Here is a 19,416-nt window from a genome sequence, read left to right as displayed (position 1 = left end):
GTTTATGGTCAAAGTGTTCATTGTTCATTTACTTGTTGCTGTGGCCTCTTCAATGATCACTTCTTGCAGTAGTTGTTGTTTCTTCTGCTTTGTTATTCTCCGTGACTGACGCATCGCCCTGAGCGAGGTTAGTTATCATAGCTTCAGCAAAAACAAGAAAATAATCCAGTCAGACTATCAAAACGACTACCAGATAGAATGTACCAAAGTTTCACTACTCTAATGAGGGCCATAAAAATGTTTCCTTGTAATAGCAACTACAAGTCATGTATCTTTCATGGAATTATAGACTGGAAAGTCTTTGATTTTCTAACATTGTACATCCTAAATTACATTATTTTGGCAGTTTCACAATCTTTTATCTTGTCAGAATCTCAGAGCAAGGAAAAGCTTTTCTCTCAACCAATCTCTTCCGTCATGATTGATGGGTTTGAGGCTGATTTTCCTTTGCTCCGGAGACTCCACTTGTCAAGACACTTCTCAGGTTTCTGGCAGGGGTCCTCAGTTGCTTGTTCTGAGGCATGTGCAAACCCACTCACATTGTGGAAATGCAGCGACTGAGTAATGACAATAATATATTTCATTTATTTAAATTTGACAGCAATGGTGGTGACAGCACGGAATACTTGTTGCCTTGTTAACTTTTTCTTCTCTTGTATCCACTGAAGAATGTCTGTAAACAGATAAGCAGCAGAAGGATCGTAATCAAAATGTAAAGGGTTAGAGATCCGACAGGGCAAAGGATGACATTTTTCTTCCTGTCACTTGGCCAGGCTTGGCACTTGTCAGTCATAATGACAAATGGCAGCGCTTTAATGAAACAGGCTGGTTACATCACTTCCCTAATGAGGCACCTCACAGCAGGAGGGGAGAAAAGAGAGCAAGACAAGCAGTATGAAGGGAGAAACAGATAGAAAAGAAAAGAGAGAATAATACTTTGTAATAGCCTACAGAGTTTGCTTTTCGCCATCATTCCAACTCAGTGTTGCATTAGATTGTTCCTCTGTACTGATCGTATAATCCCATCTAGTACAGATATTTGAGCTAAACCATCTGTACTCGTATTTGGAACCAACTTATGTAAAACCATGAGGTGATTAAACGGCATACATTTAAACAGTAGCTTTTCACAACTTTCAGTCATACGGCGAGCAGGGAGAGAAATTGGTTAACCAAAATAAACTACACTGTAAATATTATTTGGTGTAATTATGGTGTGGTAAGGGAAGCAGGAGTGAGGCCAAACGACATTCCCTGTGTGTGCCTGTGTCTCTGGACTCAGGCACACACAGGGGATCTGGCTCTGGACTTGGCGCTGAAGTCCGAGAGGGAGATTATCTGGCCTGTCTGCCTTCAGGAGCTTTCAGGGTTTGTGTCTTTGTGCAGTATTGGAGCTGGCTGAGAGCGCGCCCACCGAGAGAGGGGAAATGTGTTTGACATACGCACAGCGCACACGGTCGAGGAGGCTGGAACAGCAGGATACGATTAATGACCACGGAATCAGATTGTTACAATATGGCTTCCCTCACCCCCACCTTCTTCACCACGGGGCTGTCATATTTCACAGACTTGCGTGTGTGTGTGTGTGTGTGTGTGTGTGTGTGTGTGTGTGTGTGTGTGTGTGTGTGTGTGTGTGTGTGTGTGTGTGTGTGTGTGTGTGTGTGTGTGTGTGTGTGTGTGTGTGTGTGTGTGTGTGTGTGTGTGTGTGTGTGTGTGTGTGTGTGTGTGTGTGTGTGTGTGTGTGCGCGCGCATGCACTCTTCAGTTGGGAAGGGGCCCTTTTATCCTCTCTTTTTGTTGTCTCTCTGTCTCGCTCTCTGTTGCTGTGGTTCATTGATGTGCAACAGTGAATTCTTGGATCCTACAGGAGACTCTGTTTTTGTGATTATTGTCTGGTGTTTTTGGCTGATTAGACACAGATACAGAAGTTTTTTGACCCATGCATTTCCGTATCAAAGCTAACAGATCTCTTAGTTTCCATTTGTATTACTAGTGTTCAGCAAAGTTCTTGAAGTTAGTTGTATAATTGTCAAGAATCACAGAGAATTTACATCTATATAAAATAGTCAAATTTCTTGCAGAATACTGCCTCTGAGTCTAAGGTAATAAGGTTGTGTTTAATGTCTTTCATTGTTAAAATAAATTCTCGTAGTAAAAAAGCAAAGCAAAAAAGTTTTTGCCAGCTGACCTGCTGACAAAAACAATCAAGCACATTTTCAAATTAACAATTATGGGGAAACTTCAGGAAAAAAAAATCTGGAGGCCAAATGTTGCCAGATTGTTGTGGTGGTTTGGGGGCTCCTTTGAGTGATCTTCAGGGCTTTGGGGTCAGTGCCTGAAGCACAAAGGGCCACATGGGGCAGGGATGTGCAAGGGTAGAGAGCATAAGAGGAAGGAGAGGAAAACCTTAACAAGGTGTCAAACAGGGCCTTTGGATCTTTGCACATGAGCGCACGCAAAACTGGACCTGCGCTGTGATGTTTGTTGACACGTCTGGGAGAGAATTTCAAAGTTTTCACAGCTATCATAAATCAGCAAAGGCCATGATTTTTCCCAGGGCTAGGAGCCTCATCTTGCTTTCTATTTGCTAACGCCAACAGGCTATCATGGCCCATCAGCCCCAGCAGGATTCATTGTCAAGGCAACCACAGATAATACACTGAGAAAAAAAGGCTCTGTTCTATTGTATTTGTAGATTTAAATAAGTTGTAAGTTTAACATGAACACATTGTAAAAGTTAGTTTACTCCAACGTTGCATTTAAAAAATATAAGCCTGCTTCCTTGGATCATTCTTCTTTTCCTGACGTATACTTGGAATTTCACAGTAAGTTACAGAAAGCGACCTGAGAAATGTCAGAAAGAGAAGAGGTTCTGGATGTACTGCGCAGCTTTTGGCTCTATACCTGCGCATAACACTCACTCATTATTAACATCCCACTCTGTGATCCTGCTCTTAAAGCAAGCGATCCAGATTTCTCCTTCATCTAGACCACGTCAAACAGACACTTAACTGGTAACTCCTGTCGACCCTCCACTCCACTCCACTCCATCCACCCCCACCACCACCACCACCACCATGCTTAGACTACTCTCCTCTATTCTCTCTAAAATCTGACAGAAATGCAAGAACATAGTGAGGTTGGCATCTCATTTTAAACATGTCAAGTAGCAACATTCTGTTTTATGCATATACCATGTGTTGGGCCTCATCACCCACGCCATGTGCTCACCACACACACCTGTTTCCCCCAGCTGCTGCAAGGCACTCTGGGACATGGTAATTCCATGTATTTCAGCCTCTGAAGGAGAGGGGGTCACACTGGAAATGATTTTTAGGTGGTTTGGTATTTGTTGGAAGCACAGCAGCCACATTAGAAACAGGTGTAAATTGTAGCTTATGTAAGTGAAGGTTGCACAAAACGGCAAAACAGATTTGGCCATCAAATAGATGAAAACAATCTGAGAGGAACAGCAATCCATAAAACCAACAGTTCTCCTGAAATAGGCGTACATGAAAGCTTTTCCCATTGCACCAACAAGGTACAAGGAGAAGTATTCCCTCCTGCACAAAATAAGATCAAAACTGCTGATGCTTCAGGGATAGTTGGAAAGCACTAAACTGCCTGTGGAGAAAATAATGGGGGCACACAGCAGAACAAACCAGAGCCTCATCCAACCCCCCACCCTGTAGCTGCAACCAATTAATACGCTGAAGAGGCTGCACACAAACCGTTGTGTAAAGTGCAAAATACATGCATGAGGAATTGTGCAATCTGTTTTTACACGTCCGTCAAACTGCACTGAAAGAACTTTGACTTTATCGAATGTTGAATTTCCTCCATAAAGTTCATGCAGGTTTGATTTGCACGACATTGAAAGTCTTGTGAGCAGTTAGACTGCTGCTAAGATCTAAGAGCAGCAAATCGCAAGAACTTTGTTTCCCACCAGATCAAAATATCGAACTAAGTTGCTGCTTTAAGAGCGATGTGATATTTGCTTTAACTTCACAGGTGGTTTTATGTTCATGTTGTGATTGACGTCAGAGTTGAGGCCTCTGTTTGCTGCATTGTGTCAGAGCTTTCTATCTCGGAGAAGAAACTGGTGGAAACACCTCTGACCATTCTGACAATATATCATGAAGCTTTGCAATTTAAAAAAAACAACAACTATTACACAATGTTTGATTTAACAAAATGAAGAACCTGAGCAGAAACCTTAAAAGCACAATGCCACAAATAAATATGAAATAGCACTGAGTTTATGATAAATATATTGCTTTTAGAGTTTTTTCCTGGTTTCGTGTGTGACTTTTTTTTCAGTCTGAATGCAAGTTTGCATGTGAGTCACTTCATGGCTCCATGATAAAGAGTCACTCTGTGTGTAATTAATTGGTTTACTGCCAGGTTAGCCATTGTCTTTCTCAGGAATTTGCATTTGGCCCTGAACTTTACTTTTACATGTTAGCTAAGGTATTAACTTATTTGGACAAGGGATTAAGTCTTACTGGTTGTCCCATAGCTGGAATGGACAAACAGAGGAGGTATGTTTGAGATAAAGGACGCTACTGAGCTGCTAATAATAATACTCAGTTGCTGGTTCTTGCAGTGACTCAAACTGCAAACATGTTTATTGCCCTGAAAATAAGGTATGTACGCATATGGCCTCCCACCTCATTTGTAACGTTTCTGCCTCTGATCTTAAAACTATAGCTCAGTTGATTCTGCGAATCTTCATTTTACATTGTTTTTCAAAGTGTTATCCAGTACAAGGTAAATATGATAGATCATTACGATCACTAAAACTAACTGGCAGAAACTTCAAAGCAGTTTGTAATTCAGTACCTGAACAAGTGTCAAAGAACTGAGCAGTCTCATTATTGCCATAGTATTTATTTTATAAATGGTTGTGGTCACAGCTCATAACTTTGAAACGGCGCAAAACTGGGCAATAGCCCTGCATAGATGTTGAACAGTCTTCGTCGTGCATTACAGTTGAGGACACATCTGCAGGATCAACTTGCAGAGGAAGGTTTGTGCTCGGCTCTCATGCCCTGTGAAGATGGTATTACTTTTGCTGACACGTTGAATTGTCACCTCTCAAACAACCTGTGCCTAATGGGCATATGCGCAGTAAAACGATATGTTCTGTGGAGATTTACCAGGCCCAGACAGGGCATTAGCAATGAGAAAACTACTTTTTCTGTCATTGGTTTGACAGCCAAAACTTTCCCCTCACCATGGCATAATTGGAAACAAATGTAAACACGGACAGAAAATCTTGGTTTTACTCGAGAAAATGCTCTACTGCACAATAAACCATAATATAGGTAAGGATGAGAAAGCTGTACTATAGAAATCTCATAGACAAATCCACTTGATCCATCATCTTGTTGGATTCCTGGATCCAACTATTAAGAGTTTCCCTGCTCACAGAGACATTTACATGCTGCATATCTGCCACTGACTACAGTTTGCTACTTGATGAAATGAAGTTAATCCTTGAAGACATTTTCTGGTCTGTTCTATAATGAGACAAATTTGCATTTTGTATGCAAGCCAGAAATATCTCAAAAGCTACCATCTGAATTCCATTCATGCATATCTCATGTCATTGGTTGACTGTGCACTTTGGTACGAGCCACCCACAGGCAGCACTCACCTACCTTCCTCCCAGACTGAGCTGGAGCTCATGAGGCCTCAGACACACTTAATGGGATTATGGTAATATAATTTTGAGACGCTGACCTCGGGCCAGTGCCAGGTCTCTTCCATATCCTTAAACAAAAGCGCAGATCTCACCAAGGGTTCCAGCAGGGCTGGCCCGGCTCGGCCCCTTGGCACAGGCCAGTGTCCTCTGAGGGCCAGTGCAAGATGGATGGCGGTAGGGCAAAGGCTCACTTCCTACTCAAAAAGTAGGCAAAATCAGGCAATGGCTAATAAGAAAGTATGATTTTTAGCTGAAACTGGCATTGCTGATAATGATCGTTCTCACAGTCATGCTGTGACTCAATACAATAATAGAATTTAGGATGTTTGCTTCTGTTTGCTCCTGATTTGCTCACCACATAGTTCTTGGGTTGAAGGAGGAGGCTCCATGGAAACAGCCTTGGAGTCGGCTTGTCTTTCCATGTGATTTAGCAGGAGTTTCCTCCTGAGGTGTCTTATTGGTTTAGGAGAGAATTTTATGGACTGGACAATTCGAAAGCAAATCAGTCTATGGGTCAATTTTGGCTGTGCCCGTGGGTAATCACTGCCAAGATACAATGAAGTGACATTAGTCTGAAAGTCTGAAAATGTATCTGCGCGAACATTCTTTTATTAGACACCAAAAACATGCTGCTGCTGCAGCAGGGAAAGAAAACACTTGTATAGGAAAAGACGTCCATAAACAGTGTTATATCCTTTACAATATGTGGGCATGCTGTTCAACCTTTCACTCTGTTTTGTCTCGTCTTACCATATTGTGCATTTTATTGTTTTGCTGTCTCTCTGGGTGTATTGCTGCACTTTTTTTCAGCTTTTCCTTTTCTTTTCCTCTTCCCTTTGCCTTTAGAAAGACCACCCATAGGGTTTGGAGGGGGCAGACGTCTCTGTGGAATAATAATGGGGTCGTCCTGGGAAAATTGCCCATGGAAAGGCCTGTCTGAAAAAAAAAAGAAAAAAGAAAAATTTGGTCTTGCTTCCGATCCTTCTCGGAAACATTCATCAGGGCACTCCTGCTGTTTGGTGGGGAACAGCCCAATTGCAGCCCCATTTCACTCAGTGGCTGGGTCACTCTGTCACTGCCAAAAATGTCTGTGCTGAAATGGACGGGCTTGTGTATTTGGTCCAGAAAGATATATAATTGTATATAGATTCTTAGTAATTATTGGTATAATCTTGAATTTGTTGAATTAAGTCTCAAGTCATTTCTATAAATGTTAACAAAATCAGGGAGTTTGTCGTGAACCTTTTTTTTTTTTTTGCCAAGTAGAAAGTGGTATATTTGTCTTTTTTTCTAAACTGCTACTTGACAGTAGTGTTTGGTCTGCATAAAAAGCCCAGCGAATGAATCACCCTGGTCGCACACAAGGAAAGCCTCAATGCTGATGTCATTTCCCGAAGGATTGCTCTTTGACAACATCACATGACACATTATTCTGATGAAACTTGGTGAAAGTGGCATTCATCAGTCTTTTTTTTTCTTTCAGTAAAATACAGAAAATGTATGAAGTCCAGTTCTGCACATCAAAAAATGTACTTACGTGTATAAATTAATGCCTGGTACTTTTAGAGGCCTTGTTCTTTTACAGTAGAAATACACATTAAAAAGTATAATAATAATAATAAATTATTTAAGTCTTCAATTCTATTTTCAGCCACAGGTTTTCTGCAACTAAGTCTCATGTGTAGTCATGGGTTCATAAAGAAAAATCAGTCCAGTCGTCACAGTGAGATAAGGTGAAACCTTGGATGGCCGATTAAGGTTTAGTCCTATGTGTGGAAAGAGACGTCATCTGTGAATGTGCCTCAAATTTCAACACAATGCCATACTACCTGATTGTGTTTACACACTCTCTGATTTATTAAGGCCAGCTCCACTCCTTTACTACTTGGCCAGTAATGGATAAACAATATGCAATGTCTAGTTTGTTTCTTTAAGCTGCTGGGTATACAGGCGGGGGCAGGGGTGTGGACATACATCTTGTCAATAGGCCGTGGTAATAATGGACCTGTGACCTACCTTATGGTCTAACAAGTCACAGAAATAGACTGAAACATGCTGCTGTGGAGGGCAGCTGTGATGAATGTAGAAATTAAAATATATTTTTCTTGTTATAGTTTTCTTAAAACAAAATAATGACTTTTCTGTTGTTTGTTGAGATGTTGTTTCTATAGAAGTTGGTCGAAAATAATTCTGAGCGGATCACATTCCAGTTAAGGTACATGGAGGCAAACCGAAAACTGTAATAACTCATTAAGAAAAACAATGTGCTGATGTATTTCTCTGTTTTACTTTTATTGCAAACATATACAATACAAAAAGATATGCTTTTAAGATGATGCCATGTTTACCAAGGGGAACCCCAAAAAGAAGATGACAACATGAGAACTAATGACACAAGATATAAAATAACAAATGCAACTTTCTTTTTTTAAGGCAAAAAGTCCTGACGGCAAACGACGGCAGAGGACCTGAACAAAAGACACCACAAAAAAATGTAAAATAAAAATAAAAAATTGTACACCAGACAAACAATACTCTTAAAACTGGACTAATCTCCAAAAGAGTGAAAAAGACAGAGAAAACACTTGGGGATAACAAGGTACTGGTGGAGAACACATTAGGGTCGGGTCCTCAATAATGGAGCAGAAAAGCATGATAAATAAATTTGTACCACATATGGCAGCAACCTATTTCACCTCAGTTAGCTGTTGCTGAATTAAAAAAGAAAAGCGATGATTGCAAATAGATATTCTCAAATAAAATTAATGCTAAAAAAAATAAATTAAGACAAAGATTTAGGGGAAAAAAAAGACGGAATGACATAAGCTCGTCACAGTCAAAACCAATGGCTGCGAAGATTAATCTGGCTATAGTTAAAATCGTTGATCTCATCAAGCAGGAAGTCCAAAGTGTCCTGTGGTTTTCACACTGCAATGCCACTGAACGAAGCCTCACTGGTGCGGCTCCAGAGGCACCAACGGTATCAAGGCAGAAAAAAACCCAAAACAAAAATATAAAACAAACAAGCATTGCTGTTACATCTAGCAACACAGTAAGGCCCCTTGAAGAGTTACATGGCACCTGCTATAGTATTTGCAACACAGTAACTTCAGCAAAAAAGCAAACAAGAAGTAGAATATTTGACTAAATCACTGATGGCCAAAAATTCGAATCTATTTGAAGCCTGAATTGTTCAACACTTGCATCTCCTGAAATTTACAGTAAAATATGTACAGTACAAAATAATCAGAGCAGAATATCAGTTAGTGAGATGAAAGGCCACTGAGGCATCTTTAACCAGCGTTCCTGCCCCTTTAGGTGATTTAAACACTGAAATCAGGATAATGAGATGCTGATGACACAGAGTGATGATAATATAAGACATACACAGTGGGAGAGAACAGGGTAAGATGAGCCACTTTTACATTTAATGAATTTACTGCAGAATAAAAGTACATCCGTTTCAAATAGCAGTTACTATATATACCTCAGCTTGTCTAATTGTTAATAGTGCATCCATTAAATAATGATGTTAAAATGCTAGAAAACAACAAATATTTTAAAGTTCTGAACTGCATTAAAGACATCATTTACCAGTTCTCCAGGCCCAGGTGATCTTGACCTCTATAAAGAGGGTGGCTCATGTTACCCAATACCCCGACTGCCCTCCACTTACTAACATAAAAGATCCTCACAGAGGATTTAACATTTTTACAATATATCTAAAAAATATAATTACAATTCCAACCAAAAAAAAGGCACTGTTGTGAGCCAATCCAAGGATATATTTTTCAGATCAATAAAAAAAAAGTCTTTGTCATGTTTTTTCATGGCGTCGTGGAACAAAGGCCCCCTCAGGGTCTGGAGAGTTGTGTGTATGTGGGCTGCTGCTCCCAATGCTGTGGACTGTGGGTCTGTGGCACAGAGGGGATCCCGGTGCTGTCAGTGATGGGAGTGTACATGGGCCTCTGGCTGGAGCTCATGTAGCTGAAGCTGGAGTACAAGCTGGAGCCTTGGCCAGCTGTGTGGCTGTAGTAGGAATTGGCAGCACTTGGCTGGTCTGAGTAGTCATATTGTGCTCTTGTGATGGAGGGGTACGAGGAGGCGCTGTAGTGCTGTGGGTTGAAGGACCCATAGGTGGCATGCTGCGGGGATCCCTGCTGCTCGCTGTAGTGGCTGGGACTCAGCTGCTCTGTTTTAATCTGGGTGGTTCTCTGTTGACCTTGCTGGCCTTGCTCTCCTCCTCCTCCCAGGGTAGTCAGAGAGTGCTGCTGCTGCTGCTGTTTGGATATCCAGCATCCGGTTGCCTGGCTGACTGAAGAGCTACTGATGCCGTAGCTGCTGGCGTAGCCTGCCTGGGCTGTACCGGCAACGGCAGCATGGCTGTGAGGTGGCAGGTACTGATCAAACTCATCAACATCGAAGCTTCCTATGGTGGAGATGACATCGCTGCTCAGCTCGCCAATGTCCACAGCTCCAAAGTCAATGTTGATCTGGCGACTTGTGCCGTCCGCCATGGTGCGACCTTCACGCTTCAAGTCGGCTTTGCTGGATGGTAGGTCTGTTTTAGGGGTGGTTGGAGGTGTTGGAGGTCCCTGTGACTGACCTGGTTAGAGTAAAGAAAAGATGAGACGCTGAGTTAACTTTAAATATATTAAATGATAAATATTTCCTTTATAGATCAACCAGTATGAATGTAAACACTTCCATGAGAGGGTCTATTGACACTTTGCTGACAGGTGTATTTGCCTGATGGCTTGTAAAGCACATTAATCATTAACCATTAATCATTAACAGTTACATTTTCAACGTCCTTGACTTCTAAAAAGTTTATTTACCAAAAGGTGTTAAAGTGAAAATTGCAAAAATAATGCAAACTGGATATCTATTATTTATTTTAAATATTTTGATGATTTCTTATCTCACCTGAATGCTCTCCTGGTGAGTGCACCTCGCCCATGCTGGAAGCAGGAGAGTCGGCCTGTTGCAGCGCCTTGAAGATCGCATTTGGAGAGATGTGAGTCTGCTCTCCGTCCTCAGGTCCTTCACTTTGCCCGTTTTTGACAGATTTTCTGCGCCTCGGTTGATACTTGTAATCAGGATGATCTTTCTTGTGTTGCACCCTTAAACGCTCAGCCTCCTCCACAAACGGGCGTTTCTCCACTTCATTGAGCAATCTAAAAATATCACAGAACATGCTACGTTATTCACGTGCCTTAATTCGTGCGAGAGGTAATGTTGCCAGATCCGTGCAATTGTATTCGAGAATCGTCAAACGTTTCTGCATGCGGTTCAAAACGGTTTGCTCATATGTGACAAACGACAAAGTGTTTATGTGGTCATATTAGGTGTCGATGGGTGATACCAGTGTATTTCACAAACGGGTTAATAAAGATTGCACATTGGAAACGAGTGGTGCCGAAGACACACGCTGCGCTCAGCTGCGCGTAAAAGCGCGGCGCCAACATGAGTAAACGCACAAAGTCCGCTTACCTCCAAAGTTTCCCGAGAGTTTTGCTGAGTTCTGCGTTGTGCAGATGCGGGTATTGGTCGGCCAGCTTCCTCCGTGCAGCTTGAGCCCACACCATGAACGCGTTCATGGGTCTTTTGACGTGAGGTTTGTTTTTCGATGAGCCGTTTACGCGCACGGGCATCGGCACCAGCGTCCAGTCGTAACCCTTCAGAACCTGGGACACTGCGTCTTTGATGCACACGGGAAACTTCTCGTCTTCGCCCTCCGTCTTGCATTCTCCAGCCCTGAGCAGGTGATTGTCGGACGGCCGGGTGTTCTCGGTGTCTGACCCGGACCCGGACGGGCACGGCGAGCCCGCGGAGTCCTCGGACATGCTGGGGCTTGGAGCGTCAGAGTGACACTTCTCCTGTTCTTCTGTCATCTTCAGGTACGCGTCGAAGAGATTCATGCGAAAATTGTAAAGAATGGCTTCTGATAGTGGAAAAAAGTCAAAGTAGAAAGGCTTCTTTCTAAATCCAGGTGGTTGCCCAAAGACTGCGGGAACAGTCTAGAAGGGCGCAAAGCTTGACTGAAAAACGTGAGTGGTCTCTTAATAATAATGATAATAAAAAACAAACAAAACAATTAAAAAAAAACACATACAGTGTTGACGCTCCCTCCGTTTCTGTAGACAAGACAGCAAATCGCAGATGATGGCTTTTTAATGAATCACTGTGAAAATTCATCTGTCATCAGATTTCTATAGAGTGTACAGACCGAGGTAGCGATGCCTGTATTTATATTTGACGGCAGGAGAGTGATTGGGTAGAAGTCTCAGTGGGCGGGAACGTAATTTGATTACGATCTGAGGCAAAAGGGTTTCTAACAGTGAGACGCTCCTCCCCTGGAGGGCGCCAGAGAACTTCAGGGCAGGCGCACAGCCCGTGGAAACATTAAAACAGAAAAATATTATTTTGAAATTCATGAATAGGAACAAATTCCATTACACAGGTAAGGGCGACCTCCTTGTATAATGACTTGGTAGTAATAGAAATGAGGATTAGTAATGACAGTGGAAACTTTCACAACGTTAAGGGATGCTGTAGTTTCAACTTTTCTGTGCAGTTAAGACTTGTGATTGAAAACAAACCCTTAAGACCAATTTGTTATTTGAAATTAGGAATCCACAAGGAACATGTCAAAGAAATTGTTTTCAACAGCAGGTTCAAATAAATGATGTTCACAGAGAATTTGACATTGAAGACACATAAATATGGCATATCAGCCTGAAGTAGAAATGACAACTTGAATGCAGTTTTGTTAGAATCAATACATTATTTTAATGAAAATTAAGGATACTGGACTGCAGAAATTCCATAAATGAATATAATTTTCAATGTGAAATTTTTAATATTTACAAATAGCCTGAAACAAACCAAGCAAAATAAATACAATTATTAGCTTTCTTTAAGAAGCACGTGTAAAGCACAAACAACAACTGAAGTGAGCCAGCCAACCAAGTCCCATACATTCAAACTCTATTGACTGAACCAATAGTCATCTGAGATTATAGAAACATGGTCAAATTAAATCTTGGTAGATTGACTACACTGTTACATCTATGAAATCTAATGAACGCTTCCTTCCAATGTGTAAACTACGTTCTGTCGGCATGTGCTGCCTTTCTCTGTGTTGTTCTGTCTGTGGGAGCAGCTGCTCAGAACTGTATCGCACTATAGAGACAAGGAGCACTGCTGCTCTGAAATAAATGTGAAGGGGCCTCCTTACTGTACATTATCTGTTAAATGGACCGGATCAGAGGCTGGAAGGAAGCAATCGATACTCCAGATTGTGTATATTAAGATTGGGATTATGAACCTTCTTGCATGGCTGATACTAACAAATGCAACAAAAAGAACACACAGGTCAGCAGAGAAGTCAGCAGATAATTCTGAAACCATCACTTCATCTGAGTGTCTTCCTTACTCTTTGATGACATATCATATTTCTGATTATTAAACCACACATGTTTTCCTTCAAAATTGCTTTATATATGAATGTAAAATAAACATCTTATACATACCAGTTGGTTCTGTATTTACAATTACACAGCTTACTTGCATATGTCAGTGGATTAAAGAAAGTCTATCAGATGATAAAATATATTTCTTTATATTCAGTTACCAACACATTTCACTTGGCAGTTATGCAACTGTGGACCAAGTATTTGAAAAGGTAGTGATGGCTGTGTTTTCTTGTGATATTGAAATAAAAAAAAAAAAAAAAGTACCCTAAATACAAATATTGGTATTCTTAATGACTATTTAGTTGTTGAACTTGTCAGAAGTGACTGCCTCTAAAAATCACTTGATCCGATCTGTAGAAATCTGCCTGTTGTTTTTCAGACAACCCTAGTTTTAGATATATAGCGAAGCTCTTTGCAGTCTGCTGGATTATTTTCTGCAGTTGTCAAATTCAGCTCCTTCCAAAGGATTTCATTTGGATTTTGGTCAGGAATTTTTGATGGACGCTTCTAAACAGTCTGCTCATCCAGCGTTCCTGTCCAGCCTCCCTTGTGGCTTTATCAAATCCTAAAGAGAAAAGAAAAAGAAAAGTTATCTTTGCTTTATTTATATTTTATTGCACTGAATATGTTGAAGGAACTCGTATAGTTTGAGGTGAAAAAGCTAAGAATATAATGTTTTAAGAGTAACCCTACTAAAAGGAGCATCACATCAGAACATGTTTTCTGTCCGATGCCGTTCACTATAGAGAAATCCAACAAACAAAGCTTTGAGATAAAAAGAATTGTTTGATTTATAGAAAACACAATGATTTGCTTTCAGCAACTGTTTTTGCTCTACGATGAACAAGATAAAGTGTATTCATATAGAAAAGCGTTAAAGCAGCAAATACAATGTCGCAACTTCATTTCCAGATAATGTGTATGTTACGTTGCTTTTTAAATTTCATGATAATCTTCTGAATTCACCCTTGCTTAAACACCTCCAGCACAAGGGACCACAAAGCCACCAAGCAACATTACTGAGTTTCTACTAAGCCTTACAGGAAGGCTCACCTATAAACAGTTACAATTCATGCTCAAACAGCTCCACTTTGCTGTCACCATAAACTGAGAAAATAATTCCAATAAGACTAAGATCAAACTGCGGCCGGTTTTTCAAACGTTTCTTTTTGTCTGTGCTTTTCTTTCAGTTACTGTGTCTCGGCCTATTCAGTCTTGATTGAGTGTGCAGCATATTTTACAACGTTAGACAAAGTTGTAATACCTCTGTCCTAAGCTCTTTCCATGTCTTGCGTGTTACTTTTACCACAATATGCACCGATTTGCACACACTTCTCTCAAAGAGTTCCCCCTCAGGACCACATCCTGGGAGAGTCCTGACATTTACTCTCATTGTGAAACGGCACAAACAGTTGAATCATTGTTTTGGTGGTCTTTGACGATTACCCCATTCAGTCTTTAAACCTTTATTTTATTTTATCAGGGCAACTTGTTTGACCAGGTCATGTGACACAACTGAGTCTTAGTGCCATCTCATTTTATTTGGACAGATTTCATCACCCTCTTCAAATTGATATGAAAAATTGTGTGTAAAGTGTATTCTGATTGGCTCTTTTCAATTTTCTTGTTTACCATTCTTAAGTGACTGCCCTACATTATTATAATTATCTAAACTTCCTAAACTCTTGCGTCTTGTTCATGAAATGCAGTTCTTTTGGTTCGTCTGTGCCACTAGCTCAAAGCACCTTCAATACAATTAAATATATAAAATTGTTATGTTTCTGTGGATATAAATGTTATGAGAGTTGCTTAAAATAGTTTTGAAGTCAATGAAATTGTAATTAAATTGTCATTTACCGCTATAGACTCTATTTTTGTTACTGGCCTGATGACCCTCACTGAACTTTAACATTGACACTAACATTTCAGTATGAAACACAAGATGGACAAATAATTCCCTGTGTTTTGTATTTTATTGCAAACAAATGTAATACAAAAGATAAGCTTCGAAGACAATGTCACGTTTATCCGGGGGAACCCCCATTAACAAGATGACAATACGAGAAACAAAGATATAAAGTACAAAATAAGGAAGGTTTTTAAAAGATAGGATCGTTTTGTGGCAAAAGAAAAACGGATCACCCAAACGCAAGCCACCATAGTGGACCTACAATCAATCTTTAAAAAAAGGACATATTCTAAGCAAACAAACTTCACCGACCTAAACTAGCAATGTCAAAACGATAAAAGAAAAGATGAGATGTACAAAATTTCTGAGGCAAAATTAATGGAGTGAACACAAGAAACAGACAATAACTGAGCCGAAAAAGCATTTATATGATAAATAAACAAATTTATAGCAGCAACCTTGTTCACTTGCTGCAGAATTAAAAAAGGATGATTGCAAATATCAAATAAAATTAATGCTATGAAATAAATTAGGAAGAAGGGTCCGAGAGAAGCACACCAGACGGTGACAAATCGGGTCGAAGGCAACGTCCTGCGTCTCATCAAGCAGGAAGTCCAAAGTGTCCTGTGGTTTTCACACTGCAATGCCACTGAACGAAGCCTCACTGCTGCGGCTCCAGAGGCACCAACGGTATCAAGGCAGAAAAAAAAAAACACAAGCAAGTATTGCCATTACATCTAGCAACACAGTAAGGCCCCCTGAAGAGTTAGATGGCACCTGCTATAGTGTTTCCAACACAGTAACTTCAGCAAAAAAAAAGCAAACAAGTAGAATATTTTACTAAATCCCCAATGGCCAAACATTCTAATCTATTTGAAGCCTGAATTGTTCAACACTTGCATCTCCTGAAATTTACAGTAAAATATGTACAGTACAAAATAATCAGAGCAGAATATTAGTTAGTGAGATGAAAGGCCACTGAGGCATCTTTAACCAGCGTTCCTGCCCCTTTAGGCGAGTTAAACATTGAAATCAGGATAATGAGATGCTGATGACAGAGTGATGATAATAGAAGAAGACATACACAGTGGGAGAGAACAGGGTAAGATGAGCCACTTTAATGGATTTATTAAAAAATAAAAATACATCTTTAAAAAAAGTTACTAAATATATATTCAGGTTATCATGATTTTCTTTTTAAATTACCCATCAAAAAAAGGTTAGTCTGAAGGCACAGCTTGCTCTCAAGCAGGTTTAAATTGAGTATGGGGATGAAGAAAATGAGTCTGGGTGTTAATTGTGTCTCTATTAAATAATGACATTGAATGATCGAATATAAAAACATGGAATGTCATCAGGTCTGTAGACCTGCAATTAATAAACGTATATATCCGGAAATTATATTTCATCTGATAAAACACATTTATATGATGTATTTTTGACCACATGATTATATATTTATCATCTTGTCCTCAATAAAGAGGGTGGCTCATGTGACCCAATATCTCGACTGCCCTCCACTTACTAACATAAAAGATCCTCACAGAGGACTTAACATTTTTACAATATATCTAAAAATATAATTACAATTCCAACCAATAAAAAAGGCACTGTTGTGAGCCAATCCAAGGATATATTTTTCATATCTATTAAAAAAAAAAAGTCTTTGTCATGTTTTTTCATGGCGTCGTGGAACAAAGGCCCCCTCAGGGTCTGGAGAGTTGTGTGTATGTGGGCTGCTGCTCCCAATGCTGTGGACTGTGGGTCTGTGGCACAGAGGGGATCCCGGTGCTGTCAGTGATGGGAGTGTACATGGGCCTCTGGCTGGAGCTCATGTAGCTGAAGCTGGAGTACAAGCTGGAGCCTTGGCCAGCTGTGTGGCTGTAGTAGGAATTGGCAGCACTTGGCTGGTCTGAGTAGTCATATTGTGCTCTTGTGATGGAGGGGTACGAGGAGGCGCTGTAGTGCTGTGGGTTGAAGGACCCATAGGTGGCATGCTGCGGGGATCCCTGCTGCTCGCTGTAGTGGCTGGGACTCAGCTGCTCTGTTTTAATCTGGGTGGTTCTCTGTTGACCTTGCTGGCCTTGCTCTCCTCCTCCTCCCAGGGTAGTCAGAGAGTGCTGCTGCTGCTGCTGTTTGGATATCCAGCATCCGGTTGCCTGGCTGACTGAAGAGCTACTGATGCCGTAGCTGCTGGCGTAGCCTGCCTGGGCTGTACCGGCGACGGCAGCATGGCTGTGAGGTGGCAGGTACTGATCAAACTCATCAACATCGAAGCTTCCTATGGTGGAGATGACATCACTGCTCAGCTCGCCAATGTCCACAGCTCCAAAGTCAATGTTGATCTGGCGACTTGTGCCGTCCGCCATGGTGCGACCTTCACGCTTCAAGTCGGCTTTGCTGGATGGTAGGTCTGTTTTAGGGGTGGTTGGAGGTGTTGGAGGTCCCTGTGACTGACCTGGTTAGAGTAAAGAAAAGATGAGACGCTGAGTTAACTTTAAATATATTAAATGATAAATATTTCCTTTATAGATCAACCAGTATGAATGTAAACACTTCCATGAGAGGGTCTATTGACACTTTGCTGACAGGTGTATTTGCCTGATGGCTTGTAAAGCACATTAATCATTAACCATTAATCATTAAGAGTTACATTTTCAACGTCCTTGACTTCTAAAATGATTATTTACCAAAAAGTGTTGAAGTGAAAATTGCAAAAATAATGCAAACTGGATATCTATTAGTTGTTTTAAATATATGATTTCTTATCTCACCTGAATGCTCTCCTGGTGAGTGCACCTCGCCCATGCTGGAAGCAGGAGAGTCGGCCTGTTGCAGCGCCTTGAAGATCGCATTTGGAGAGATGTGAGTCTGCTCTCCGTCCTCAGGTCCTTCACTTTGCCCGTTTTTGACAGATTTTCTGCGCCTCGGCTGATACTTGTAATCAGGATAATCTTTCTTGTGTTGCACCCTTAAACGCTCAGCCTCCTCCACAAACGGGCGTTTCTCCACCTCATTGAGCAATCTAAAAACATCACAGAAAATATGCTTTAATTTTAAAATGGATGAGGTCAAATAAAATACAGTTCAGCAGTTATTAAATAATGGTAAATTTAAGTCAAAAGTTTGTTGGATAAAACTGAATTTAAAAGATCACCACAATAATGAATCGGCAAGTAAAACCAGATAAGGTTAAGTGAAATATACATATTTGTATAAAACTGCGATGCGCTCAGCTGTGCGTAAAAGCGCGGCGCCAACGTGAGCAAACGCACAAAGTCCGCTTACCTCCAAAGTTTCCCGAGAGTTTTGCTGAGTTCTGCGTTGTGCAGATGCGGGTATTGGTCGGCCAGCTTCCTCCGTGCAGCTTGAGCCCACACCATGAACGCGTTCATGGGTCTTTTGACGTGAGGTTTGTTTTTCGATGAGCCGTTTACGCGCACGGGCATCGGCACCAGCGTCCAGTCGTAACCCTTCAGAACCTGGGACACTGCGTCTTTGATGCACACGGGAAACTTCTCGTCTTCGCCCTCCGTCTTGCATTCTCCAGCCCTGAGCAGGTGATTGTCGGACGGCCGGGTGTTCTCGGTGTCTGACCCGGACCCGGACGGGCACGGCGAGCCCGCGGAGTCCTCGGACATGCTGGGGCTTGGAGCGTCAGAGTGACACCTCTGTTCCTCGGTCATTGTCAAAAAGGCGTCGAACAGATTCATGCGAAACAATTAAAGAGGAACCTCTTGGAGTAAAAAAAATTAAAAGGAAGAGACAAATATTGTCAAAATCCAGGTGGTGCGCCCAAAGACTGCAGGGACAGTCTGTCAGAGGGCAACACCTTGACTGGCAGAGTCCTTCACAAAAAAAGTCCAATAATGATGATTAAAAAAACAAAAATCGCGCTCAAATGACGCTCCTTCCACCTTTGCAAGCAAATTACAAGTTATTACACTGTTATAATTAATGTTGAAAGTGTGACTTTCAGGAAAAGTGTGACAGATGTCCGCTGCTGCAGGGTTTGCTCTGGAGTGCAGAGATTTCCGAGGCGATGTCCGGATTTATATTTGGCTGCAGGTGACTGATTGGATGAAGCCTCAAGTGGGCGGGGCGTAATCCGACAGTGGACTAACAACTCAGAGGCGTTTACTCCATTTAAGTTTTTTTGTTTTGTGTTCATCTTCGAGAATTGTTGAAGACTTAGTATTAGTGTTTGTTTGTTTAGTTTTTTTAAAGAAAATATAACAAATACACACACAACAAAAAAAACCTAACATGAGTAATTTTAGAGTTGAAGTTTTTTCTCTTTTTGTAATATTTAAATGACACTTT

The 19,416-nt window shown here is 41.1% G+C and overlaps 2 protein-coding genes across 2 annotated transcripts; both read right to left on the bottom strand.

Annotated features, from left to right (window-relative positions):
• Positions 1–7,979: 7,979 nt before the first annotated feature.
• LOC308141312 (transcription factor Sox-9-B-like) lies at positions 7,980–11,909 on the bottom strand. The gene is made up of 3 exons (XM_080511411.1): positions 11,200–11,909; positions 10,633–10,883; positions 7,980–10,312 (listed from the first exon to the last, which is right to left on the bottom strand). The coding sequence occupies exons 1-3, from the start codon at positions 11,625–11,627 to the stop codon at positions 9,561–9,563; spliced, it is 1,431 nt and encodes a 476-aa protein (XP_080367537.1). The 5' UTR covers positions 11,628–11,909; the 3' UTR covers positions 7,980–9,560.
• Positions 11,910–15,196: 3,287 nt separating this feature from the next.
• Positions 15,197–19,097, bottom strand: LOC308141457 (transcription factor Sox-9-B-like). The gene is made up of 3 exons (XM_080511631.1): positions 18,382–19,097; positions 17,868–18,118; positions 15,197–17,551 (listed from the first exon to the last, which is right to left on the bottom strand). Exons 1-3 carry the CDS (start codon positions 18,804–18,806, stop codon positions 16,800–16,802), a joined length of 1,428 nt encoding a protein of 475 aa, XP_080367757.1. The 5' UTR covers positions 18,807–19,097; the 3' UTR covers positions 15,197–16,799.
• Between the last annotated feature and the right edge of the window lie 319 nt (positions 19,098–19,416).

This window comes from Blennius ocellaris (assembly GCF_963422515.1).
Source record: "Blennius ocellaris genome assembly, chromosome: 16".
NCBI classification, from domain to species: domain Eukaryota; kingdom Metazoa; phylum Chordata; class Actinopteri; order Blenniiformes; family Blenniidae; genus Blennius; species Blennius ocellaris.
This window is presented reverse-complemented; position numbering and strand designations above follow the sequence as displayed.

What these genes read in the sequence shown, in the direction of transcription:
- LOC308141312 (XM_080511411.1), bottom strand. Translation starts at nt 11,627, where the DNA reads ATGAATCTCTTCGACGCGTACCTGAAGATGACAGAAGAACAGGAGAAG. An exon ending in ACTCTCGGGAAACTTTGGAG is followed by an intron (nt 10,884 to 11,199) that starts GTAAGCGGACTT and finishes TGATATTTTTAG; the next exon opens with ATTGCTCAATGAAGTGGAGA. An exon ending in CTCACCAGGAGAGCATTCAG is followed by an intron (nt 10,313 to 10,632) that starts GTGAGATAAGAA and finishes TACTCTAACCAG; the next exon opens with GTCAGTCACAGGGACCTCCA.
- LOC308141457 (XM_080511631.1), bottom strand. Translation starts at nt 18,806, where the DNA reads ATGAATCTGTTCGACGCCTTTTTGACAATGACCGAGGAACAGAGGTGT. An exon ending in ACTCTCGGGAAACTTTGGAG is followed by an intron (nt 18,119 to 18,381) that starts GTAAGCGGACTT and finishes TGATGTTTTTAG; the next exon opens with ATTGCTCAATGAGGTGGAGA. An exon ending in CTCACCAGGAGAGCATTCAG is followed by an intron (nt 17,552 to 17,867) that starts GTGAGATAAGAA and finishes TACTCTAACCAG; the next exon opens with GTCAGTCACAGGGACCTCCA.